Source organism: Lagopus leucura, unplaced genomic scaffold (assembly GCF_019238085.1).
Source record: "Lagopus leucura isolate 7727_CA_CO unplaced genomic scaffold, USGS_WTPT01 Super-Scaffold_100024, whole genome shotgun sequence".
Taxonomy (NCBI): domain Eukaryota; kingdom Metazoa; phylum Chordata; class Aves; order Galliformes; family Phasianidae; genus Lagopus; species Lagopus leucura.
In genome coordinates this window covers 3,588,535-3,616,001 of record NW_024962276.1, presented here as the reverse complement: position 1 = coordinate 3,616,001, position 27,467 = coordinate 3,588,535, and the positions used below count along the sequence as shown (strand labels likewise).

General features: G+C 43.3%; 2 protein-coding genes and 1 long non-coding RNA gene across 3 annotated transcripts in view; 1 reads left to right on the top strand and 2 right to left on the bottom strand.

Moving 5' to 3' along the window:
- Positions 1-11: 11 nt before the first annotated feature.
- Positions 12-12,139, bottom strand: HSD3B7 (hydroxy-delta-5-steroid dehydrogenase, 3 beta- and steroid delta-isomerase 7). The gene is made up of 6 exons (XM_042879797.1): positions 11,927-12,139; positions 9,302-9,457; positions 7,210-7,318; positions 3,189-3,288; positions 2,481-2,643; positions 12-1,248 (listed from the first exon to the last, which is right to left on the bottom strand). Exons 1-6 carry the CDS (start codon positions 12,072-12,074, stop codon positions 830-832), a joined length of 1,095 nt encoding a protein of 364 aa, XP_042735731.1. The 5' UTR covers positions 12,075-12,139; the 3' UTR covers positions 12-829.
- LOC122184669 lies at positions 10,610-27,117 on the top strand. Its single transcript, XR_006180596.1, has 3 exons — positions 10,610-10,712; positions 11,204-11,351; positions 26,704-27,117. It is a non-coding gene; the product is annotated as an uncharacterized LOC122184669 (long non-coding RNA).
- COL26A1 (collagen type XXVI alpha 1 chain) overlaps positions 13,846-27,467 on the bottom strand; it is a 157,070-nt gene continuing 143,448 nt past the window's right edge. The window contains exons 13-16 of the mRNA XM_042879798.1: positions 24,125-24,169; positions 22,432-22,476; positions 20,874-20,958; positions 13,846-17,922 (exon numbers count right to left, since the gene is read on the bottom strand). Of these exons, the coding sequence (XP_042735732.1) occupies positions 17,750-17,922; positions 20,874-20,958; positions 22,432-22,476; positions 24,125-24,169 (348 nt within the window). The 3' untranslated portion in view covers positions 13,846-17,749. The remainder of the gene's footprint in view (positions 17,923-20,873; positions 20,959-22,431; positions 22,477-24,124; positions 24,170-27,467) is intronic.

Sequence of the window (27,467 nt, the reverse complement as noted above, 5' to 3'; positions counted from 1 at the left end):
ATGAAACCAAGTCCAGCAACCTTACTAATCACTTTATTTAAAAACTCTCTGCACAAAGGATTAGAGTAAAAAAGTGAGGAACTGAGAGCTGTGGGCATCCCTGTGCATTGCAGGGAGTGGGACCAGGTGGCACTGAAGGGTCCTTCAACTCCATGCGTTCTGTGATTCCATAACTTGCACGGTTCACCTTCCCAAATTCTCTGTGGACAGATTGTAATAGTTTGCCCCAGATTTATTTGTCATATGAAATTATTCACGAATTACCTGAGCAAATTATTTTTGGTTTGGAAGCTCATTTTGCAAAGAACTCTCCTGTGAGTGAATTTCCATGGAGTTCACTTGGCAGCTCCCAGCGTATTCCTTCACTTCCTTTCCAGGGTAATTACTATGACTAACAAGAAGCAAATCTCGATCATTTCTATCAAAGATGCCACGCTGAAACTTGCTTCTATTTCTTTTTTTTTTTTTTTTCCAGGAGGATTAGGGAAGTAATTAAAATGAGCTTTTATTTGTGCACACATACACTTCAACTGTAGGAAAACTCAAGAGATGATTATATGTTCACAGAACACAGGAGTACTTAAGCAGTCTCAAACTGACAGAATTAATTTTGGATGTTAACCACTGCTGTAAAAACAGCCCATTTCTTCGAACTCCAGTGAAAACTGCCTGAACTTGTAGGCATCCAACCATGGGGCTTGAATGCAAGTCAGCTCCTGTGCCGTCAGTGCAAGAGAGTAGGAGTTTATTTTTATAGGGTAATATTTCAAAACAGATGTAATAAGCCACGTATGAAGGGTAACAGGATCTTTAGGAAGGGTTCTTTCCATCACTGAGAGGACAGGTTCCCCACGGCCACTTCCAGCCACCGCGCCGTCCGCACCTTGCTCTCCTGCCAGCTGTAGAGGGGCTTGTACCCAAAGTGCCTGAAGGCTTTGTCTGTCTCGTAGGAGAAGGTGGTGACTATCGTGTGCAGCAAAGGGAGGTTTAGGAAAGGCTGTGGCTTCCAGAAAGGGGACAGGATGACCTCGATTATCCTGTGCAGGTGTATCAGTAACCACATCTTCCAGTATGGGATGTGTGAGCCCAGTCTTATTGAGGGGTCCATACAGGACAAGAGCTGATACCTGATCAGAAAAGCTTTTGTTGTCGGAGTGTCATCATAGGAATAATACACCTGCCCAGCAAGTATGTCTGGTTTCTGCTGCAGGTGCCTGGCTGCGAGAACATGCATCCATGCGACATTCCCTGGAGAAATAAGAGGAGCAGAGAAACAGGTGCTCAGGAGGAGCAATGTTTGCCTATTTACTATGGGAGTGAGAGCATGGGATCCCAACTGCAGTGCTACGATGTAGGGATGGCGCTCATCGTGTGCTCAGCTGTACTGAGGAGGGGTGGAGTAGTTAATTCAGGCCTCAAAGGTCCTTTCAACCCTTGGTTTCCCCTTTGAGCAGGACATTTAACATTCCTTGTGACACGGGTTCACTCGACGCGAAAGGGCACTGTTTTGTAGTGTGATCAGGATGAATGGCAGGCAGAGCTTGGGGGTTTTATTCCTGGCTCTGCTGAGAAGCCTTTGAAGAAGTCATTTGATTTATCCAGGCCTGATTCCACTGCAACAGCAATTTCAAAGCACTGTTATCTGCACTTTTGGAAAAGGACATGTGAGCTTCACAGAAATAACTAAAGCTCCACATGATTGAGTGGTGAATTGTACTCTTCCTGTAATGCACTCAATGCAACAACAAACTACTTCAGATGTGGTACCTCAGATGGTCAGTGGGCAATATTGGTGGTAGGTGGATAGTTGAGTTGGATGATCTTAGAAGTCTTTTCCAATCTCAAGGATTCTGTGATTTTGAGAGGCTTTGGGAGCAGCCTGTCGTGCTCACAAAACTCAGTTATGAAGTACAATCTTTTCTACAATGAATGCCTTTTCTAATTTTATAAGTAGCTGGCTTAATTTCTTGTAAGTAAACCAGTCTTTTCAAACAAACAAAAAAATTTTTAAAGATGTTCCCTCAATTTCTCTGTTTTCCTCCATAGATTTCTAGAAACATTGCCTTAGAAAAAGAAACAAACGGGACTCTTGTACTCTTTTCTGCTATTTTTCAGTTTTCGAAACAACATTTTTCCTTATGTTGAGGAGAATTTAAAAAAAGAAAACCTTTTTGCTAGTGATTTTCAAGGAAAGGTTGAACGTTGCACTGAGTGCCATGGTCTGGAGTGGTCACAGCCATTGGGTTGATGGTTGGACAGGATGGTCTTGGTGGCCTTTGCAACCTTAATGGTTCTATGAAAACAATAAAATGTAAACAAGTGCTTTATAAATTCTTTTAGCCAGACTGAGTTTTGTGCTTGTAGAATTGTTTCCACTCAGTCACTATACTCATTTTTCTGTGTTCAAGGATTACGAGTAAGCCAACATGCAAAATCTCCTGTGGTAGCACTGCATGCAAAGAGATCCATCACTCACTCACCCACGTACGTGGAATTGCGCTCTGTGTGTTCAGGCTCCAGGTAGTTCAACACACCGTTATGGGCTTTGGCAGACAAATACAAGTCGTGAAGGAACATTGCTTTCTCCCCATATACTGTGTTTGCACGGATGATGCAGGTCGTGAGTTTACCACCATTGCTGAGCTGAAAAATCAGGGAGGAGTATTGGCAAGTGATGGATTTGTAGGCAGAATCTTCCACAGTGATCTTTGGTGCGGAAGATGGAACCAGAATACTTGGGGAAATTGGAGGAAATCAAACTTTTGATTCTTAACTCACGCTGTCTGAAAATACACCTTTTGTGCACCAGGTGAGCCTGGTTTTGCAAACCATAATTTAATACAGTGCTTTCCAAAGCTTCACTCCTTTGGTGGAGTTTGAGAATAGGTACAGAGGGTAGAGCAACTTGATCCTGCAAATACATGGCAGCTCTGTGATGCTGTGGGAGTATTGGCTCTTGGTGAGCTTGGGGCAATGTGGTGAATACATATCAGAGAAGCCATTGGAGAAATAGTTAGGTACAAACTCTGGGGTCTTGGTGGTAGATGGACAGTTGGACTGGAAGATCTCAGAGGTCTTTTGCAATCTTAATGATTCTATGATTCTATTCCATGATTCTTTCTAACCAGCTTTCTCCTTCTGCTCATCCTGTGCTGAAACCCCATGGATACCACCATTGACTTTTTTACCTTTTTCCCATTGGCTTCTAATACAAGTCTTTCTGCCATGGCCTTCGTCTTCCCATAAGGCAGCTCCACTTCCCCGCTGTATTTGGTGTCCTCATTTCCTCTGAAATAGATTGAGATGTGAGTAACCCTGGAGTCCAGACCTGGGAGACATTTATCTCTGTGTGATTTACTTTAACCCCTACTTTGCAGTGTATAAGTTTTGACGGTGCGTCATGCAGGGCTTAAGAAAGATCCTTACTGCAGCTCAGGTGAAATAAAGCCTCGAATACCAAGTGATTCTGTGGTGTTAGGCAAAAGCAGGTTTGCATGAGAGCAATGGTTTCATCTCTGAGAGGTGAATTTGCTTTTGTGTGATTGAAGCAAACAATATTCTGGCAGGGAAATTAGAAGGCAGTGCCGTTACCCTTCTAAGAACTCTCAAGTGGCTGAACAAGGTGGAAAGAGCACAAGATGATGGAGGGCAGGAAAACGAGAGCAGTCCTGTTTTGTTTTTTTCATTAGAGGTAGTGAGAAGCCTCTTGTGAGCTTTAAACTAAAAGAAGCTGCACCTTAATTTTCTCATATTGTTGATTAGAGTTGGGAGGCGTTTGCTGGTGATGAGAAAGAGCTCCTGGAAGATGTACAATCACCAGATTTGTGCTGAGGTTTTCTTTATCTGCCCCAGCAGGCTATGTTTGAGGGAACGAGCAGAAAACCAGGTCCCTGAATTAGGTCAACAGGGCTTGGAGCTGTGCTTGGGACCCCTGGTTGCCACTGTGGAGGAAGACAACATGCTCCTCAACTGGATGTGACTCCTAAGTCAATGGGGCTCAACACATAACTGCCCTCACAGGTCCTGAAATAATTCCAAGGAGAACCAAGAAAGCAGCATTCCCCACAAAGGCATGGGTGTTCCTGTCCCACTGATTCTATCTCAGTATTCCAGGATTTGGTTAGGAAGATTAGGGGGCTGTGGATTTGTCAGAGAGCAAAGAAGCCTTGCTTGGAACACTGGAGGGACCATAAATGCAGACCATGTGTCCATTTGCTCCCTGTTGCATGAGAAGGCTCTCTCCCCATTCAGTGTGCTGCAGGAGATCTCAAAGACTTCCTTCACGTTTTCACATCTATTTGCTGACTATTTCGCTGTCCTACAGAAATTCACCCTAGGCAAACACTGAACTGTGCCAGGTGTAGAGCACCCAAAGCAGTGTGATGCAGACAGGGTTCAGCTGTGCTTTAAGGACAGGCTAAGTGGCCTTTGATAAGGTCAGGCAGCAATTCTGCAGCAGAGGTCTTTTTGTTAAGCTCTGGGCCACAGGAGAGCGAGCTCTGACTCAGGCTCCTGCTTTGACCTTGGACAACTCACTTGCTCTTTTCTGCGCTCACATCACCGCCTGTAAAACATGGATAATGCTATTGCCTTTCTTCAGTCAGTAGCTTGTGCATCAGATATCCCAGCTGGGAGCAACAGAAATAAATGAGGAGCCTCAAAAACTCAGCATCCCCAAGCACACAGGCTTGTAGCACAAACCCTCCTCCCCTCCCCGTGTTTACGGCTGATGAACAGGAGACAAACCAGCAAACAAGCACAGCAAAAGATTGATTGTGCACAGTTTGCTGAGAGCCCAAGAGAGGCCCAAGACAATTAGGGGGGTTATCTAGAAGTTCTTGTTTTAATTGCATTCTTTTTTTCTATCTGAATTTCTTTTTTTGCCTTGTGAAGCTTCACAAAGGGGCAGCCTGCCTGCCGTTTTAGCTGCAGAGCTCTGCTCCTGTTTGCCTTCCCCCACCCCTTTTGAAGCTTGGTCGTAACAAAGAGCTCAGCATAATGCTCTTGCTTTTCAAAACGATCACAGATAACTGAACGCTAATAAGACTGGAGCAGCATTGTCAGAAGGTATCTCAGCGGCGGCTGTCTCAGAGGGATTGAGACTGACAGAGGCATTTTCTATTATTGTAGGATGCTGAGGTGTGAGCATTATCCCTGCACCCATCACCCTGTCCAGAGACTAATCATGCTTTGTCTGTGTCAGTTCCCCAGCACCTAAAAGTGAATTAAATGAAATTATATAAGGAGTGATAGAGAAAGGGGACAGAGCAGAAAAGTAAGGCAAGTTTGATCATTGGCTGCAAACAAGAGCAGAACAAATTGGGTGGGGATAGGGAAACTACATCACCTTTGCTTTCAGCCTTAGAATCATAAGGTCATTAGGGTTGGACAAACCTCTATCATCAAGTCCAACCATCAGCTCACCCCCACCATGCTCACTAAACCATGTCCCTGCATGGACACACAGAATCATTAAGGTTGGAGAAGATCCCCGAGGCCCCCAAATCCAACCCCAGCCCACCCCACCATGCCCACTGACCACATCCCTCAGTGCCACATCTCCACGGTTGTGGAACACCTCCATGAATGATCACCCCCCCGCTTCCCTGGGCAGCTGTGCCAAGCAGAGCCATGTTACATTGCCTTCCAGTACGCACTAGGCTCCCTAGTAAGACAAGCTGTGTAATTATTTTACTCTTCTCTCACTTTAATTCCAGGAATTAAAAGTGAAAATCTATGGAGAAGAACCACTCTGACAAACAGGCTTTCTTCTCACAACGTGATGGCAGAACGTGAGTATGTTTTTGAAAAGCAACTTACAGGCTCTAGTTGGTGGTTTTATTAGCATTTGTGGCAGGAAAGGGTTGTGAGTTGGTGGGGAGAGGATGCTCATTTGTGTATACGTTCTGTGAGCAGCAGGATGGGCTTTTGCTTGTGCCCACAAGGGCATGACTCTAAGGCAAGGAACTGTCCTCTCAAGCAACATTTGGGATATCCACCACAAATCTTTATCAAAACACCTATTTACATGCATCTCAAGTTACAGGACTATAATTCTAAGAAAGACGAACACATACATCTGTTTTTAGAAGTGATTTAGATATGTTAATAACCAAATTTCATAGCCTTTCATTGATACTAGAACTTCTAGTGCTCATGCTCCCGAGTGGGTTGAGGTTTTTTGTTCTCACAGACTTTTTCATATGAGACATTTATTTCTATGGACTTGGGTATTTAAATGCTCTTCAGAACAACTGTGCTTAGCTTACTTGTGAGTATGAAATTTAGGCTTGTTGGTCATTTTAAGTTATGCCTTAAGCAGCCTTTTCTAGCCAGGCTCCAATTGCTGGAGCCCAGCGACTGAAGCCAGCTATGTCTAGACTGACTGCCTGTAGAGAAACAACTTGATTCTGAGCCAGATTCCCCCTGCACACAAGCTTGCATGGTTTGAGCAGCCTGTGCAAATTAACAAGAAGCCTTACAGTTTTGTGTGTCAGACTGCACCCATCTCCACCCAACTTCAAATTTAACCAGAACTTCAGTTCTTGATCTTCAGAAAGAGGAGTTCAAGTGCCCCAGGGCAGTTCCTGTGTCCCATGAATACCAAAGGTATCCGGGTCCTGAACAGCAATGTCCGCTGATTGTGAGAGTCCATTCTGGAAATCAAAGATAGGAAAAGGCAACCCCAACTTGTAATTTCAGCCTTTGTCTTTCATTGTTCCGAATGCCATCTTTGCCCTGGAGGGCTTCTAAAGCTCTACTTTGCTCTCTTTTGATACTAAGAGCTTGTCACAGGTCTGCTAGCAATTCACTATGGAGTTAACAGGCAGGGAAAGTTGGTCTGTGATGGAGCATCACCTACCCATTGAGCCAACTCAGTGTGAAGCAGAGAAAAAAACTTTTACCCAACAGCAAGATAAAATTTGGCCTTGTCAAACCCTGAGTGGCTGAGATCCAATGCCAAACTGATTTTAGTGATTAGAAGAACAGGTCCATACACACGGAAGGTAGCCTGGAGGTGCTGTTAAGTCCTACATCTCACAACCAACTCTTTCAGTGAGGTGTATCCAATACTGTTCAAGTTTATGTTGAAAGGAGGTGTGCTTTTCATGAAGGAGTGAAGGAATCAACAGAATTGGGAGCACGCTTGTTCTGCTTTGGATTCATAGCAAAAATCTGTAGGGATGAAAACAATGTGTTGGGCCTTACCTGAGCATGGGCTCGTGCAAAATGTTGGGTCCCACTGCAGCTATGGAGCTTGTGTAGACAACATATGGGATGTTCAGGGCACAGCAGGCCCTTAACACATTTTCAGTACCTGTGAGGCAGGTCGGGAAGGAGAAATATTAACTACTTTGGTTTCTACTATACAGGTCACATGAGATTTACAGGTCTTAAATAGATCCATCCTTTTCATAGCCGTAGGTTAAAGCTGTTGTCCCTTGGGTACAATTGCACAGGTATGGATGGTTTATAACACCAGAGCAGCAGCTACAATTTTAGTTGTAATGTGACGATCTCTATGGTTATTAACAACTGCATGGGCAACATGGTAAACTGCAGTCTTCTGACAAAAGAATTGGTGTTTTAGTTGCATATATTGCTTTGTAGAAGTGAGTGGTGACTGAAGGGTGAAAACCATTGCAACAGACTCCTGGTAAAATTATCAAAGAAATCCTGAATTTAGGATAATTTCAGAGATCGTAAGTCAGTATGAAGACCAGTGGAAAATAATTTAATTCTCCATTAACCTACCACTGTATAAAGTTACTGACAACCTCAGTTGATAAACATAATTGGAAACAGATGAATTAACATCATTCAGCTTAACAAAAAGCAGATTTAAAAGACTAAGTGACTAAATGGGCTCCTCAATCTAGTCAAGGATTCAGAAACTAGAGGTTGAAACAAAGGAGGGTATCAAAGCAGAACAAAGACGTAAATTCTTGCCAGCTATAGTAATTAACTACAGCCACACTAATATTCTTAAGCACCATTACGATTTGCTGAAAGACTTGATAGATAGCCCATTTACTTGCAGTTCCTAATCCTAGGCAAAAAATCTTTTGGCTGTTCAATTTATCCACAAATTGTTGTGCTTAAGGCAGTCATTGGGTGAATTTCTGTGACCTGAGTTATACAGGAGCCAGCTAGGATGATATACCTGTCCTGACTCTTTTCTCTTCCATGAGTTCTACAGTATGTGTGAAATACAGTTCAGCATTCTTCTATCCGCAATGACGAATGGAAAACTGTATCTTTCAGCTCTAGATTTTGAGCAGTCCTGGTGAAGGCAGCAGCCCAATGTAGGCAGGTCTGCTTGAAGCCATCCAAGGGAAGGCAGCAAGCTGGCAATGAAAAGGAAGATCTCACAAAGCCTCTAAAGGGCAGTGGGAGCCCTCTGTCTCTGAGTATCCTTGGTGTGCTCACACCATACAGGCTCTTAAAAGCATCTGGTTTTGGAAATAACTACAGCAATGTAGTTTAATGTTGCCCTTGAATGAATCAGCAAGTAGTAGGAGCCCTAAGCAGTTACCAAGTTGGTGTGTATATATGTGTACAAAATTCTTTCCTTCTGGTTCACAGCTGTTTTAGTAGGTAACAGCCAGAGATACCAGTGGAGTTGCTGCTGTAATTGGGATTTCATTGTTCTTATAGGCTGTGCTTATTTCTGAGATTGAACAAGTTTTCTTTAATCAGATCTTGCACCTAGCATGAAAGCAGCTCTTGGTGATAGGAAGAAAACGCTGTGGAGCTCTTGGCTAGGTGTGGCATGTAGTTACACAATAGTTAGAAATAGCATCACTTTAACTCAACTTTAATTGATGTCTTTCTCACATGCCAGACAGCTTCCTACCACTCTAGCTATGTTCTGAATCAGTACTATTAGTGAAAGTTATGTCCTTGATCAGAATAACTTATCCAATGTCTGGGTCCAGATTTAACTTTGCAAATTTAGAGGACACAGAAGCTAACGCTTCTTAACCAGAGGAGATACATATTTTGTAGTCTCTTGCATGACTTCACACCAAGGCGTTTGTATTTAAGGCTGAATATGAGGAAAAACTTCTCAGAAAGGGTGATGATGCAGTGGCACAGCTGCCCAGGGAGGTGGTTGGGTCACCGTTCCTGGAGGCAATCCAGAGCACTGGAGATGTGGCACCTGAGGGACATGGGCAGTGGGAAATACTGGTGGTGGGTGGATGGTTGGACTACATGATCTTAGAGGTCTTCCTCAACCTTAATGATTCTACGATTCTAAGGATGTATTTTGCTTAATTGCTTGTTTTAAAGAACTTACCCCCAACGTTGACAGCTTTCATTTCCCAAAAGGGTAAAGTGTTTCTGTAGTCCACAATAGCAGCTGTGTGGATAACCACGTGAACGCCCTGCATGGCAGCAAGGAGCAGACTGTAGTCTCGAATGTCTCCTTTCATCACTGTCACATGAGTGGTAGCTGGAGAAGAATAATATAAGCATAGATGCAGGGGAAAAAATACAAAACAGCATCTTCACATTCCTGCAGAATGAGGATCCTGCCTGGAAAGCTTTCTTCTCAGCAGGGCAAGAAGCAGCTTGCCAACTGTACTATTGGAATACATTGCCCTGGGGGGAAGTACATCCCCATTTCATGAACCCCAAGAAACCAGATACACATCTGGTTTAATTCAGTGCAGCACTTTGCCAGTTTACACCAGCTGTGGGTCAGAATAACAGCAGCTGTCACTGGGATCTCACATGGAGTTGAGGATAGCACTGAGCTACATGGGGAGACAGCTGGGCCTGAGCTGGGGCTGGCTGAGGACTTACTCTGGGACACGTGAAGAAGATATCTACAGCATGGTGGGAATAACATGAAGCAAGCTTGAAGGATATTGCCCAGAACTCCATTTAAATTGCAAATACTATAGGTGGGGGAGGGAAAATAATACAATATATTAGTTAAAACTTTTTAGGAAATTCCTTCCTTTGAGCCGCTGAGAAGTCTGGCTAATTTTCCTCCTTCCTTCTATTTTGTGTCTCTGAATAGCTGTTCTAAACATGGCTGTTATTGGCATCTACCACTAATTGTCATGCTTTTACATGAGCCTCCTGGGCTGAAGTGTTATATGGCTTCATTCTGATCACCTGTCTTAAGGCAGCTGGGTGCAATTAAGACCAGCAAGAGAGCGGTCAGGGATAAGCAGAGAGGTGTCAAGCACCAAGAGAAATCTGCAGATTGTTAAGGCCTGATGAGTGTTATCCAGGGCTGCTAATTGGGTACCTGATGTAACTGCAGGATTACTGCTTTATCATATACTCCAGAGAACTTTTGGTGGAGGCAGTGGAACACTGAAGTAGTGCAACTGAAACGCCTGCGTTTAGAAGGGAGGTAAAGTAAGAGCCAGGAAAATTTGGAAAAGCTTAATGTCAACACCAGGAATTTCAGGAATGTGTGCTTGAAGAATATGTGCGTAAGTACCCACAGGATAACCAGGAGAATAGTAGCAACTGATGTGGATTTGTCAAGAATAGGTCATGTCAGATAAATCTCTTTTGTTCTTATGACACTTGGACGTAGGAGAGCAGGTCAGTGTCATCTGTCCTGATTTTAGAAGGGGTCTGGAGACTCCATGTCATTCCCATAAGCAAATCAGTCAAACAGGTCCCAATAAGCCACATGAGGGTGAGCACGAAGCTGAATTACTGCTCCGAGGGAACTGCCAGCTGTGGTAGGTAGCTACCCTAAGGTCTTTTCATTGTTTTCATCAAGAATGTGGCATATTTGTTAAATCAGCAGATAACGTTAAATGGGAGGGTTCCAAAGTATGCTGGATGATTAGAGTATGAGCTGATAGAGATAGGGACAAAGAGAAGATAATGGGTGTAGTAGGGAAGAGGTAACAGGCCCAACCTACCTCATAAAATAATTGGGCCAGATCACTTGTTGGCAGGAACTTGCAAGTGGGAAAAAGGCTTAATTGGATTGACAGGCAAGAAAAGGGATTATGGTGCAGGACGGAAGAAACAAATGGTGAGATGTTGGTGTAGGCTGCCCAGGCAGGTGGCGGAGTCACTGTCCTGGAGGTTTTCACAAGAAGAGTGGACGCGGCACTGAGGGACATGGTTAGCGGTGTAGTGGCGATGGGTTGATGGTTGGACTAGATGTTCTTTCCAACCTGAATGATTTTATAATTCTATGACATTCTTCTGCTTTACTCAGCACTGGGAAGGCCACAGCTGGCCTCTGTCCTGCCCTCAGTGACGCTTTTCCAGAACAGAGCAATGCGAGTGGGATGCAGAATTGTCAACTATGGAAAAGAAAGAAGCACCACAGTCCTCCCTAACCTAAAGGAGAAAGCAGTAGAGAGGTAGGCTGTCAAATCGTGAAGGTTGTTTTTAAAAAACACTGAGCCATTTTTACTTTCTCAGTGGAAGCAAGCTGAGGGGTTGGACAGTCAGAGAGAGAGAGCCTCAGCCTGCTACTAACCCTGCAAAGCCATGTGAGTTGGTTGGCTTGTTTGGGGTGGGTATTCTCAAATCCAGTAAAACGAGTTGCTTCTCCCCTACATATCTCACTGTAATCAGTTCTGGTGAAACATCAGAAGGCAACATTCAGAATTGTGATCAAATTGAATAATTTAATATCTTTGAGCATGTTTACTGAGCCTCACCTCTTCCATTTTATGCACAGCACATTGGCTGTAGGCTTCTCTCACAATTAAGTAATTTATTATGCAATATCTGTAGCAGATGCTGAGCTTGATTCTATTGTTGCCTGCCTTTTGGTTGTTTTTTTGAATTTTTAGCTATTGGAGCATAGGTTTTGTCTGTTCAATCCTTGTTTCCACCCCATGCCTGTAACTGTGGTATCTCCAGCATAATACCACCTGTCCTGAAAGGGAGGGTTGTGTCTGCTAAATTCAAGTTGATGCTCTTTTCTTACCTGTGGCAAAATTTTCTACTTCTTTTCTTGCTACTGAATCAAAAACTCTGACTTCTTTGATGTAGTCTTGTTGAGACAGGAGCTCTGTGATCTTTTCCCCAATAAAACCACATCCTCCTGTCACCAGGTAGACCTGGGCTCCATCCATTTCTGAGGACGTTTTTGTGGTTAAGGAGCAGAGAGATCCTATAGTGCACTGTTGATCTCTCAGCCAATACGTTTTCTGATCTAAGTCTAAAGTCTAACCTTTGCAGTGTTGGTGTTATTGGCTGAACATTAACTCCATCCAGTTATGCGTAAGTCAGGTTTTTGCTGGCACAGCCACATTGGTGCTACACAGTTCTGGTCTTTCTGACTCAGCCTTTCCCTTCCACTCACTGGTGTAGGATCAGTGGGGCACCTCCAGCTTGTCTTGGTCCTTGGCCCATCTCAGCCCACAGTTGCCATGCTGAGTGTTTTTCATGGTCAGTTGGTGTAGGTTGGACCTCTGTGCAAAGAGTGCATGTCCTGGAGGTGTGCTCAGGGCATCCCTCATTTAGTATGAAGCTACTAAAAAGTTCTTGCTGGCATGCACTAATGAATTTGTATAGACAGTGAAACAGCAGCAGATCTACCCAGCACTGTGTAGAACTGCACACAATGCAGGCAGGTTCAAGAATGGGCATTTGTAATGTCCATGATGGCTTTGCTGAATTAATTCTGCTTGGAATTGGAATACACAGACACACACGCACACACACACACAATTAGGAGGAGAAAGTCCACTTAATTTGAAAAATGTGTAGTGGCAAAAGCTGTACCACATCCTCTGGCAAATTGTTGCAGTAATTAATCACTGTCATTGTTAAGAATGGACTGCTGTGTTTTATTCAATGGACAGTGGCTAATACACCTTCTCCTCGCTGAACTATGGACATATGTTATGCAGTTTGTCATGTGGATAAAAAATGGGATTGAAGGGTTAAGACAGTTTATTCAAAGGCTATCAGTATTTTGCTTGTGTGTGTTTTGGGGATCAGCTCCTGCTAGAAGTGCAAGCTGTTAACTCTGCCATTGATTTTCCTTGTACTGTGTTAAGCATTGGGAAAAGAACCATTTCCCCTATGATTACAGTCCCTGGCCGCAATGGCCCAGAGACCAGCACAGACCTGAAGCTAATTGGTACTTGGCAGACCAATGCAGCCACAAACGTCCCAAGAAATTAGTTTGGCCTTTTATCCAGCAACTCCCAATCCGTACACTAGTGATTAACAGCCCTGCCTTCCCTCAGGGGACTTGTGCAAGGATAAATATATCAGAGTTGGAGATCTTTGGACACAAAAACAAGATAAATACACCCTGAAGGACCCAGAGCAGTGCTGCATGGGAATGTTTGGCAACAAGTTACCTTGAGCCTCTCCTGATCAGCACTGCAAAAAGATCTGCATGAAGTTGAGGCCTTGACTCTGTGGACGTTTCTCGTTGTTTACAGTACTTTGCTACAGTAGTGATAGCTGCGTATCTATGGTGTGATATGACCAGTGGGGAGAGCACTGGCTGTGATTTACACATCTCTTGTTTGTATTAGGGAGCAAAAACAAGTTCAGAAACCAGACGTGTCACCTATGACAGAAGCACTTGGGGTCCTTTGCCACCTCCTCCCATGCCTGGCTGTGGAGGCTTCCTTGCAATGCAGGATGTGCAAACTTTACGTTGCTTGAAGGCTTACCAAGGCTCCCTTCCCTTCTTTTCTTCCTTCTTTCTTTCCTTCCTTCCTTCCCTACCCGGATTTGCATACATACAGTGAGAGAAAGCTGAGATGGCAGGAAAGAAAAACAGATGCCTTAATTTCAGGATGCATTCTGCTTGAACTTGCTCTGAACTTTGTAAATGCAGGACACCTGACATCATACTCATTTACAGTATGTTTATTTCTCAGTGCATTACATGAAAGGTCTTTGGTATTTGTGGGTTCTTGAATACTGTTCCCACTCTGCTCTGTAAGAAAATGCTGAATACAAAACATTCCATATACAGTAACAAAACCCATAGCAAATAAAGAGAAATAGGTATCTTGAACAATAACATAGCAATATGAAAACAGGTAAGTAACCATGCAAGAGGTGGAACAAACAGGTTGTGTTTACAACAAACATTAGAGCCTGCCATAAATTAACTCATCGTGTCAGAAGAGATTATTTATTTGTGTTCTAAGTTTAGAAACTACACGACTGCAAAATACTGCCTATGGCTGCCCTATTAAAGACCAAATGTTGTATAGCTTATTACAATGGGACCATTTGCACACATACAAAACACACTGATATAAATAAAAAGATACTGCGTAAAATAAGTAGTGAAAAAGTTAACGTTTCCTTCTATGGGTGGGAATGTGCACTGTGGACAGTTACAGCACCTTTGAATTGCCTGGTTTCAAAGCAATAATGGAAACTGCAAGTAGTTTAACCCCTATATCACCAAGCACGGAATGTAATCTCGAGTAAAGCAGAAGCTGTAAACATGGAAGAGAAAGAATTTCCAATATACTGTATTAAGAAGTAATTCCAGAAGCTGATTGTCTTTTGGAAGCCTTTGTCACAGTGGTTGGGTTCATTACATTAAAACAGTTCATGGAAGAGACTGGGATTGAAAGTGAATCCCAGAGCCAAACTTTCAGGAAGCCATGTGCACCAGTTCCTGTGAGCTGGCAACTTGGATCTGCTTATTATGGCCTGTCCCTGTTCCTATGGAAGGTGTTGGGAAAATTACTGTGGAGTTTGGTGGGAGCAGATGAGGGTTCTTCTCTCTGGTTTATTCTTATTTCCCCAGGTTGCTATCAATTCTTTACAGTAAGTGCAAATTGGATACTCTGGAGAGAAGCATTCTCCACCTCCCAGGTGTACCAGATTGCTGGTGAACGTCAGGGTGCACAAGTTGCAAAGATTTTTCAGTTGTGCAATGTGCTTCTGGTTAGCTCACAGCAAGGAGAATGCATTTCTACCACCAGAACTGATCCAAGTTAGAAACACACTGGCGTTCAAAGAAACATGAAGAATTTCAAAGAAGTCTTAGGAAAAAAAGGAAAAGAACACACTATGGTATTGCACAGTATGCATGTAAGATAAAGCACTAAACATTTCAATTAAAATATATTTCTAAATGAGCACGCATCCAAATAAATCCACTCTCTAAGTTACACAGACATGGCAAGATGCGTAGATGCCCAGGCTAAATGAATCTTAGTATCCTGCCTAAGATGGGAAATGTGGTTGGAGTGATTGGCTTAGTCATGAATGCCATTAATTGCTGAGTGTGAGGCTGTGTTCACCTTCACAGCATATTTAAACTGGGACTGTACAAGAGCATGGTCCAACCATTGCGTAAGTAGTGAGGAACGAAACTCCAGGTGAGAGGGGAAGTCCAGTTGGTTTAATCCCACTGTAACCCAAATTAAAGATACAGTTCCACGTGAAAGAGAGATACAGGAACAAAGCAAGAAGTGTGGAGAGCAAAAGCTGACATAGCTCTTAAATCAATTTAGAAAAGGCAATAATTAAAACTGTTGCAACCCAAACCTAACCAATCTTATGACTGTTGGCTTGGCAGGATTAATTGGAAACAACTTCAATTACATTCCCTTTCATCTTACCATTAATTTGTTTTAAATAACTTCTTCATTTAAAATCTGAAATCCTAGTCAATATGAATGAAGAAAGTACTCATTAAGCTAATGCAATAGCTTGGAATTCATAAGGGCAAACTCGGAGGAAAAAACATTTCTCTTTCAATTCAATGTGAAAGCTCCAAAATGCCAGGGAAATGAAAATGGACCCATTGTTCTTTTGCTCCAAATTCAACCCTGAAGTCATAGGACCAGTGAAATGAAATTTAATGTTTCACCTTTTCAATATTGCTTGGTTAATTCCTGAATCTGAACCCTTAATACAGCCAGTACCTCTAGCTTGCACCAATCTGCTCAGCATACATGTTTAGCTTGGTCTGTGATTTCTCCTCAGCTATTTATGTAGCTGTACAGCAGTAGAAGCTTCTCCATGTGGACAATTTTCTCTGTTACTTGTTAAGCATCAACTTATGCTATTTTGCCCATTTTGAGAAGGATGGTTGGATTTCTAGGGAACGGGGCCAAACGAACCCATTTGGCAAACTCAGTTATTCTAAAGTAGCCTTTATCCTGTTCATTTCTGAAAATACAATGCCCTTCAGAGGTAACATTTGGGTGCTATGATGTCTCTGTGTGTTTACAATATATGCAAAAGGTCAATTTAATGCGTGGTCAATGGGCTGGCAAAACTACTTCATTTTAAGGTTCATTTCCAGTATAGCATGTTTGTGTTTTTACCTTAGAAAGGTCACTTTGGATGATGAGGATTCCTGAATGCACGGACCATACATACATACGTTGGTTTCTACAAAAGCTTTTGACAAAAAGTAGTTGTAGCAGTACTGCTTGACTCTTTCAGATAGCTATATACCTTGCACTAGGAAGCAGACAGAATGCAACAAATGTTTGTGACTGATGTGTTAAGATGACAAACACAATTTGCTCACTTTTGTTCTGGTCTAAAGGTGAAAATTTGACAGAAGAGTGATAAATGTATATATATATACACCTAAGTAAAAACAGTACCATTGGTTGTGTCGATCAGTCTTACCATTTCTAACAAAATTCTATGTCTACATGAATGGCTTGTCTAATTGGATTTGCACAGAAGGTGTAAGAGATTCATTGGTCACTGAAGGGCAGGTTCAGTCTCTTCACCTTGAATGCTGGGACTTTTGTCAAAAAGTTGTTATTGCAAGTAGTAGAATGATTTTGTATTTAGCTTCTGAGTGCAGGATAACCTCCTGTCAAGACTAATCCCAGAGTGTGATTTGCTGTTACACTGTCTGGGGATTCAAGTAGCAAAGATTCTCCCATAGAATAAAAAAACCCATGGTAATACTTTTCCTTATTGATGTTTTGTAATAGTTTCTTAACTCTACATTTTCTGATAATAGTTACTGGTGTTACTAAACTTTCTCTGTATGTATGTGCAAAATGAACACAGCATGGTAAAATTCCATTGCAGTTCCATTATATTCCATCCATCTGCTCTAAATTTTCACAGAAACAGTCAGATCTCATTGAAGTCAGTGTACGCTATCAACATTTTCATCAAAAGTCCTTTCACCAATACAATTAATGCCATTCACATGCAATCAGCAACATGTAGAGTAGAGATTTTGATGCTGAATTCTGAACAGTAATCAGAATTTTCAGATGAACAGTTTAAAACGTTCCTGGAATTTTCCAATTTGTTCTTTGCTTAAGAGAAATCCCTGCAGATAAGAATGCTTTAAAGGCTTATGAAAGTGTTACCTTCAACTGGGAGTCAGCTTGACACCACTGCATGAAACAAAAGCAGATGCCACCAACTGCACTGAAGGACAAGGTTAAGGTTTGGCTTTGAGCCTAGTTGGGATTGATTATGTCAGCCAGTTAAGCAGGGCTTTACCGACTGACTTTCAAGGGCTGTGGGGAACAGGGGAATGATTAAACTCTGGAGACATATTCAGGAGGTGTTATTGCTATGGACAGCTTCCAAGGATCCATGACATCTGGTATTCCAAAGGCAAAATAACAAAATCAAGAAAAGTGTCCATACAACCCTCTCCAAGCTCTGGGTAAGGTACTCCCTGCAATAAGGGCATAGCATTGGTCAGGTAAGCAAATCCAACTGCCAATACTAGAGCTTCCTACTCACTTCATTTGCACTCTGTAATTAAGCACTGGGATACTGTATCTTTAACTGGTGGACGGGCAGGGAGAAGATAGAGATGCTCCTACTTCATCCGACTGCTTCTCCTTTTGGCTTCACTGTCATCCAGCAGTGAAGAGAGGATCTGGTAGGCTTGAGGCTGCTGAGGTCCTCCACGCTTGATCTTGATGCTGCTTCGCAGAGGAGAACCCGGGATCACGTCTTGTCCAGAGCCTGGCTCAATGGAAGATAAAGAGTCTGTAAGGAGAGAAAGTCACGGGAAAGCACTATTTAAAAGGGGAGGCTAAGGAAAGACTGAATGGGCCTTTCTGAATGATTCCTCTTCTGGAAGAAGTGTCGTCCTTCCTGCTGTCTTTCTATCCAACAAGAAGTCGTGTTTGCTGCCATCGTATTACTCCAATATTTAGCCCTTTCTGAACTCTTTTGGGTAAATACTAGTACTGCAAGCAACACAGCAGCTCCTGTTCCTTTATAAATCTCTTATATATCCTTCCTTTATAAAAAACACTGCTCTGTTATTGATCACAATTTGCCTTGGGCTGCAATGGCTACTCAGCATTGCCCACAGACTCCTGTTACTGAAGGATAAAGCATTAGCAAGGGGTCACACAGAAGTGATGTTCCTGGGGACAGAGGTACCATTTCACTCCTTGTGAAGGTGGACATCTTTCCTGAAAGGATTGAATGAAAAGCTTGATTCACCCTAGGCTACAGCCACATTAGCCATGAAGCTGGGAATAAATATTAGCTGTCTGCTCTCCCAGCATGCTTCATGTTAACACGCACGTCCTCTTCCTACAGCATCCTGCTTTACAGAGCTAGATGTGCTTTTGACTACGGCCACTCTTCAATTTTCCCAGCAGTCAGCAGCAGATGCTGCCAATGCAATGCTGCCTCATCACTTGGAATGCCCTGCTTTCATCCTTTTACCTTCCGAGAGGGATGTTTGTTTGCTCATTTCCCTGCCAAGGGTTCAGCCTCACACACCAGACCCCCCAGCCTTGGTTCGTTCACTTGAGGCAGCACTTCTATGCCAAGGGAGCAATTGACTTCAGGATTTGTGCTGTGCTCGCTGCAAGCATGCACTGCCAAACAGTTTGGGCTTTCCTGTGTCCTGCTGGGCTGCTCTCCACTGTGTGCTGGGCCAGATAATCTCCCACTGCAGAGAAGAGGTTTGTTTGCTGGTATGTTTTGCCTTGTTGCTTGGGTGGCTGTGGTTTTGAAACCATGAAGTTTCCTGGGAAAATGAGAGCATGCGATTGGCATTTCTGCGTGGGTCTCTGAATTGGGTGGAATTGAGCTACCCAGGAACCTGTGGTAAGATTTGTGACACTTCCACTGGGAAAACTACCAGGTGGTTGGTGCTGGGTGACTTAGAGCTGCGTGGTGCCCTTCACTGCAAGGGAGGTCTGTGCTCAAGGAAGCCCTGCTTTGTTGCATTATGTCTTTTTCCATTTTTTTCTTTTTAAAGCATATTCACAAACAGAGATGAACATAATAGCATAAGGAAAACATGCTTCACTTTCTAAGTTCTTTTTCTAAGTAGTATTTTTGTAGAGTCTAAGTATGTCTTAAGAATGGAACTGTTTCAAAAAAACAGAATGAAAATATAATTCTCTGTTACTGGATAAAAAGGGAAATATTTATATGAAGTCATGCAACATAGATGTTTAAACATAGTTTTTAAATGCTGTGCAATTAAAAATCATCTACTTTTGCTGATGTAGTTACATTGGTATAGAGTATAATAGATACAAATAACTCATGTCCATCCCAGGCAATAGCAGAAAACACGTTTATGACAGTAAAAATGGCTTGCTAAAATGCTGCTGAAATGCCAAACAGACAACATGTAAAACTGAGAAACGAGGCAGTTCTGCAGTGGCAAACTTTGTGTGCATTCTCTAGTTCATGCTCCATTGTCTATACAAGTTTGTAGAGCTGATTTTTTTGCTTTACAGTAAAAGCAGAGATGCAAAGTAAAAGATCATGGAGGATTAGACCCCGGGTCCTGTATCTGTGACATTCGCTGGGCTGTAGTTACAGACAGGGTTCCCCTTCCACTCCTAGCAGAAGACCAGGCAGGTAGGCATGGATTGCTATGTAGGGAGCCTAATAGGCATCTTCCTGGCACTGTCACCAGGTCAAAGCAAACAAGCATAAAAATATCTCTTCTTGGTCTATAAAATCCCGTGAAAACATGAAACAAACTAAGATTAATGCAGAGGTAAGGTCAGGATGACTGCAGCTGAAATCATGGGTTCATGATTCATGATTTCCCAAAGCTCGTGCTGCTGCCTGTTGCTTTTGGAATTAGTGCTTTGAGCCTCTAAAAGGTACATCTCCATTGAACAGTGAGGATGGTGTAGAGACCCAAGCCTGTTCAGCCATACAGTGGAGCACTACACACCAACACTCTTTTGGCTTTGAAGTGCCCAACAGCATTTTCATTTTAGCAGACTGCTGGCTGCAGGAGTGGTTTGTGGGCTCTCAAAGCCTATTGCACTACTGCTTTAAGTCATCTGGAACTTCTAGATAGTTAAACTAAGCATTTGCCATATAAATATCCATGAGAATAGAAGTGGATGTTGATCTGAGGGAAGGTGTGGTAGCAGCTCCATTTAAAAGCAGGGCCAAGAATGAAGTTCCGTGGCCAAGCAAGGCCATGTGAGGTTCCTAATTAATCTAGTTAAGAAATATTCAGCTCAGTGTCATGGACCTGCCTTGTGTCTCACAGCCTGAGATAGTAGATTCAACCAGTATTTTGCTTCTGCTGTGTTTCAGTTGGGAAGAAATTGGCACAGCAACTTTTGGCAGCTCTGAGAGAATTGATCCTCAAATACCACCAAGGGAGAAATCTGATCTGTGATGACTACACAACCCCACACTCTGGTTAAGGGAAGAAAGCAGTCATAAAGGGATGACGCCATACATTGCACCCATGATGGGAGAGCAAACAGCCTCAATAGAAAATATAAATTCTATTTAGAGGAACATGTGAGACTTTCTTTAAATCTGATTGTGAAAATAGGTTTGGTGTCAGTTGTAATAATGAGAACTTCATGGATCATTCATTTTTTTGGGTAACATTGGCAGAGACTTAGAACACTGGGAGGACATCTAATCATCAGGCAGCTTCCTGAACAGAGACCCAGTTGTATAGAAAAGAAAACTTCAGCGAGGCTTACCATGAATTCCTATCATGTGCTCTAGAATCAAGACCCTCTCAGCTAAAATCTTCAGAGCTTCTCGAAGTTGTTGAACACCTTCCCCCTGCAAGACAGAAAAGAAAACCAATAGTGCTAAATATTTGCAAAACAGGCTTATTGTACATAACGTTGGCTTGGTAATGCCAAACTGTGCAGTGTAAATATTTAACAAGAGAAGTCATAAAAACATGAGATAAGCTGCAAGAGTGAAGTTGGAATGCAGGAGAAATCTCTAAAGAAAATCTCCTCAGTTATACCCTACATTTGCAGAGCCTCTGACTAAGCCAAACCTTTCACTTTGGTTCCTGCTTCTACAGTGAGCCAAACCCAGGGAGTATATTCCTGTCAAATATGTTATGTTATGCAGCTTATGTTAATAACTGTACTACCTGGAGAACAGGTTTTGCTCTTGCCTGACGTTTACTCTGAACGTCATTGAGTTTCTTGGACTTTCTCTTCATTGGGACACCAGAAAAGCGAGAGGGTTGGCAAGCCTCATCTTGCTTCTGCCTTATAAAATAAACTGAAACAGTGGCACATGTGCTCATCCTGATGGACTTGAGCCAGCAGTGTGCGCTTGGAGGCCAACAGTACTGTGGGCTGTATCAAAAGAGGAGTGGCCAGCAGGGAGAGGGAGGTGGTTGTCCCTCTCTACTCTGCCCTCATGAGGCCCCAGCTGGAATACTGCATCCAGGTCTGGGACCCCCATCGTAGGAAAAATGGGGAGCTTTTGAAAAGGGTCCAGAGGATGGCCACAAAGATGATCAGAGGGCTGGAGCACCTCTCCTATGAAGATGGGCTGAAGGAGCTGGGCTTGTTCAATTTAGGGAAGAGAAGGCTGCGGGGTGACCTCATTATAGCCTTCCAGTATTTAAATGGAGATTATAAACAGGAGGGTAGTCAACTTTTTACATGGGTAGGTATTGACAGAACAAGGAGGAATGGTTTTAAACTAGAGGGAAAAGTTAGATTAGATGCTGGGGAGAAGTTTTTCACTGAGAGGGTGGTGAGGTGCTGGCACAGGCTGCCCAGATTGGTTTTGAATGCCCCAACCCTAGAGGTGATTAAGGCCAGGTTGGATGGGGCCCTGGGATCTGATCCAGTACTTGATCTAGTGGCTGGCGACACTGCCTGCAGCAGGGGGGCTGGAACTTGATGATCCTTAAGCTCCCTTCCAACCTAAGCCATTCTATGAGTCTATGACTTCGTTCTGCCTCTCACCAAGCTCTGAGGCTGGCCACAGGTAGTCTTTTCTTACCTTGTAGCAGCTTTGTGTGGGAGAATAACATGTGGGGGCTGAGGAGGTGTTCAGCATGCAGGAGGGCAGCTGACAACATGGCCAACAGACCACTAAGACCTGGCTTTCTAGCATGCAGTATGTTGTATACCAAGCTTCATCTCCTCTGCTGCCCTTTTAACTGCTTACAGGAGCCTTGCCCCTCACAAACCAAAAGGAATATGATTAAAATACAGTAAAGAGCTACAAAGTAAAGCAAAAACAAAACAAAACAAAACCACAGTAAAAACCCATGCTTACATCAGCACCTTTATCACCTTCCTCGCCCTTCTTGCCTGGTTCACCCTAAAACAAACAAAAAAGAGAAATTTGTCTCCATATGACTGAGGATCCTGCCCAGAATCACTTCCCTCCAATGGACCACAGTAAAGATGACTCCTGAGCTCTGCCCTAGCTCCCAGCAGCTTTCCAAGAGGTCACTGCTATTTCTCACATTGATAAACTTGGCTGGGGGTGGCCAAGCTGCACGAGGGGCTGGCTGCCATGGCCTGGACCTACAACAGATCTCAATGAACAATGTCTTAGTCCACAGCGTTGAGAAAGAAATGCTGTTCTCCTCCCCCAAACATGCAATTGTGCATCTTTGATTTACACCATAAAATTCCTCCTTTCTTCTTTCATTAATTACTCATATCATTTTCTGCCTCTGAAGATGCTCATTAAGCTTTCTGTGAGCAAAATCCCTACGTGCTGTGAACGCTGGTCTGATGTTCCCCATAACCTAAGTTCGTGCATTTCCTGAAGAACAGAAGACACAAAGAGATTAAGCCACAAGCTAAAGACAAAGCCTAACAAATGGCTGAATGAAATAGGGTGGAAATGCCTGGACTCTTCAGACTCACTGGACATCCCTGACATACTTGCAAAGCAGAGAGTGAGGATGGGATGAAGGGCTGAAGAAAAGGTTGTAGGAGCTGTACAGTATGATGAGATGGAGTTAAGGAAGGGTGAAGAGAAACTTCCCAGAGGAACTAGGATCTCTCTGAATGCTGCCAGTCAAGACACCCAACTTGTTCCACTCACTTTCAGCCAAACTTCAGCTCTGTTTGCACTCTAGCCATACATGCCTATGCAGACATCGCCTGCGTGCACTGGTTCAGCTACTGCCAAAAAATCGTTTGGCCAAGTCTCTTAATCTCATTAAAGGTTTTCCAGCTCAGCTTGGCAGATCAAGGTGCAAGAGGACACCGAGAGCAGCTGATGTACCTTGGGTTAACAGTGCCCTTTGAGCTCTGGTAGTGCCAGGAACCTCACAGGGCAGGGAAGGGATTCTGTCTGCCAGACTTTGGCTAGAGGGGATCTGCAAATACTGCACATCTCCTCCATTGGCATGTTGCCTTCCTGATCACTGCTCTCCACCTCTGACCTGTTAACAGGACTTTGTCAGCAGTCCTTTCCTGCAGTGCACTTGATGCCATTGACTGCCCTGTTGACAAAAGACCATTAGCAGAAGATGGCTGGTAAGGCTGCAGACATAGATGCTACCTTGCTTTGCACTGTGCAGCTAGGGCTTCCCATGAGGCAAACGCTATCAACAGAACAAATGAACTTAGAGCAAGTAACCTCCTCTCCTAAAAAAAATCAATGGGAATCTGGCTGCTCTGTGATACTTCTGGCTCTAGAAGGAAGACTCACAGCTGCAAGGCACCAGCTCCATTCCTTGAGCCACCCAAGGTGGAGAAAGCCTATGGGATCACTCTGACACACTCCACATTTCAGTGCTATGTTTTGCATTCCATTTGCAGAGGAATACTCAAGGTAAGGACTCTTGTTGAGCAAATCTCTGAGCTGGAGTCAGTTGACCTGAGCATTGTATCTGAGAGCTGGCTGAACCAGCTGCAGACCAGCTCAGTGTTTTTTTATGGTACCAGACATGCCAGGCAGGTACCAAACCCAACTGAGTCTCGTACACACCCGCAAGTACATCACTTACAGGAAATCCCTTAATGCCCCTCTCTCCAGTCAGACCTGCTTGCCCCTGTTGGAAATAAAGTAAGTGTCATTAGGAGACGTTTTTCCATTTGACAAGAACACAGTGTCATTTTTTACTAGTGGAATTAAGATGGCTTAATGAAAAACCTTACACTTGGGATAATAAGAAGAAATTCCTTTCCCTTGACATTATCACTTAGAGACAGCAAAAGGGGGTCATGGTTTTCTGTCAAGCATCAGCTCCAAATCCCATCACACTTTGGGGACGCTCAGTTAAATACTGAGCTACTCCACTCGGTACCCTCTCCATAAGATGATTAGCAATTTCTTGAACTTTACAGCAGTCAGTTATATTATAGCAGGAAGGAATTTGGCTGGAGATTCGTTTCTCACAAAGACAGAGCATTCTTCTCTCTAGTAAAACAGACAGGCTGATGCTGCCCCAGACAGCAAACAGAGCCCAGGACTCCCACAGAGCACTGATTTAATCTGCCTCCTGCTCCACACACACGTCCCCGCGTTAACTCCAGCAGCTACTGATCAAACCCACACACAGTATTTTGGTTGATGTGTTTCTTTTTCCTGCTGTGCTGATTTTCACATTGTTCTCTGTGCTTTCTTTCTTTCTTTTTGGCTAAACTAAAACATTTTGGAACCGTATGTGTTGGTGGAATGAAACGCCATCAAATTCAACATCTTTTTAGTGCCTGTTTTCCTCTGCAGCTCTGGTTGCCCACCCCAGAACATGCTGGAGCAGAGCACAATTCCCTAACTAGGAGAAAAGCTATAGATTATTTCATGAGAGAGCAGGGGCAGGGCAAAGGGAGGCAAAATTTAAAAGCATCTTAAGAAGTCTATTGATGAAACAGCCACACACTGAAACCGGCTCTTTTCCCTAAACATAAACAGAAACAAACCCATCCTTTTGTTCCTCAAAAATCATCTAGCTGGCGGCAGCTTTTTGTAGCATTTGCCAAAAAGGGAGAGCTGCTTTGTTACTCTGTCCATCCCACTGCTGCTTTGTAGAACACAAATGGGCCTTGGGCATCTCAAAACATTACTGTGGAGACCTGTGCAATGCACAGCCAGACAGCATCAGACAAAGGCCCACACTGACACAGAGAGCGCCAGGAGGAAGCCCAGTTTGTCAGGTGCTCTGAGCATCTTCAAAGGGAAATGCTTGGATTCTGCACTGGAAGGAGCAAGGGCTGTGAAAAAAGCACAGGCAAGCAGCAAACCACAGAGAGGAGACATAACAACACACTAGAAATACATAAACAGACTGTTCTCGGTGTCCAGGGGGAACAGAAAAGGATGTTATCAGCTTAAAGGGGATCAAAGGATATTTAGGTTGGATGTTAGAAGTATCTTTTATCCCAGGCCCTCAAGAACTGTACCTCTGCAGACTGCCTGCAGATGATGTGACGCATCCCTCGCTGGCACTCGTTAAGAATTAGATGAACAGAGACTGATCATGAGTGGCACACACAAATGTGCCATCGAGGGGATGTGCTCAGACTGCTTCAGGTCTCTTTCTACATCTGTTCTTTCGGAGATTAAGCAGGAAGAATGTATAATGACATTTTCTCATACCTCAACAGATATTGTCAACCCTCCTCTGCTTTTCTTTGCAGCTGCACAGCTCCTCCGCTCCGTGTAAAGCCAGCCCTAATTTGTATCCACCAAACCCCAAATTGCAGCATGCAGTTGTCAAAACCAGCATTCAAATCCACACTCACAAAAGACAAAAAGCACACAGAACGTCCTACAGAAATTCTGCCAGAAAAAGCGATCAGCTCTGCTTTCCGTGCTAAGGAAGAAAGGGCAGGAAACAGCATTTTTCTATTTAGGAAAGCATTGTGTATTTGAAAATCTCATTTGTCCCAAACCTAGAAGGAGAGGTACAGCTCTGAATATATACGAGGAAGGAATGAGATCAGAGTCTCAAGCATTTGTACTGAATGTGGACACTGTGCATCACAGCTTTTGTTTCAGAGGAAGTGCAGTAACACTCTTAGCAATATGACCAACCACAAACTAAAGCACCGTGTTCAGGGAATCATTGAGGAAGAGCTCTTACCAGTTTCCTGGATGGAAATTAGACACCTTGCTAAATGGCATGCTTCCTTCTTTTCTTTTTAAACTGGAAGTTAGCATTTAATGGCAACAAGCTGTAGTGGCTAGCCTGTACTGAAATTACAGTTACGGTTTCACTCTTTATTAGAACTTTAGGCTCAGAAGTGCATTAGAGTCTAATCTATTAGTAAAGCCAATAAATGCCCAAAGTGGGTGACCTGCATAAGATGCTCTCTTTCAAGTGGTTTCTTATGTAAGAATGGGGACCAAGAACCCATAAAATGGGCAAAGATGCTCAAATAAATATGAGTTTTTTGAAAGCATATCTACTCCACTCTCAGATATCCCCTTCTCTTTCATGTGAAGTCCCTCAGGAGAACATGAAACAACCCACCTGGGCCTTGCACAGTCTGGACAGAGGAACATAAGTATTTCACTAGTTATTCTCATGAATTCAAAAAGTCACCAAATAGGAGTTAACCAATTTGTATTTGCCTTTTTTAGCACCTTTGGTCACCCCTCTGTTTTTTTGGATTGGAGTACTGAGCAGAAAAAAAGGAGAAAAGGAGATGCACGTCATCTACAGCTACCTACCTGCAGGCAGTGACCTCCAACGTGATGGTAAAAGTGGCACTTGGAAGAGAATTTGTTCCCTACAGCTGCAGCACAAGAGCATGCCTATGCAGCCACCACTGCAGATATCTTTTTCTTTTCTTCCTAACAGGTGCCAGCCAACATTTTTCTTCTCTCTTTCTTTAATTCTTTGACCGTTCCACAGTAGGGTCTCACTAACGTTCCACAGTCCATCTGTGCCCACTTCCACATTTTGCAGATCTAACTGCTCAATGCTTGCACCATGTACTAAGATCTCAGGTGATTTTGTGTCCCTAGTGCTTCTCAGAAGCAATTTCAAAGACCGTGGCCTTTTGGAGAGTAAGCTTGACAGAAACAGCTGTAGGCCAAACTGCCATCTGAAACCCTTCCTTAAATGCTGGAGTGGGGATCTGACATGGATATATCCTTGTTAAGATTTTTCTCTGTTCGTTCCTAAATTTCATCTGTGTGCAAATAGTATTCCGACAGCCCTTCTTGCTACAGTTATTATCATTTGACATAACCATTAAGGACTGAGGTATAGCAAACTTTCTAAATAAATTAAGAGCATCACTTGACCTGGGGAACAACTTTGGTTCAGGAGAAGTTTGATGAGCTTTTACTGCATTACCATCACAGATGGAAGTCATCAGAACATCTAAAACAGTCCACAC

Bases quoted from the DNA above. Each gene is read 5' to 3' on its own strand.
- HSD3B7 (XM_042879797.1), bottom strand. From the start codon at position 12,074: ATGGATGGAGCCCAGGTCTACCTGGTGACAGGAGGATGTGGTTTTATT. The intron at 3,289-7,209 runs GTAAGGCCCAAC...AATCTATTTCAG, and splicing joins TTGCACGAGCCCATGCTCAG to AGGAAATGAGGACACCAAAT. The intron at 2,644-3,188 runs GTAAAAAAGTCA...CTGATTTTTCAG, and splicing joins TAGAAGCCAATGGGAAAAAG to CTCAGCAATGGTGGTAAACT.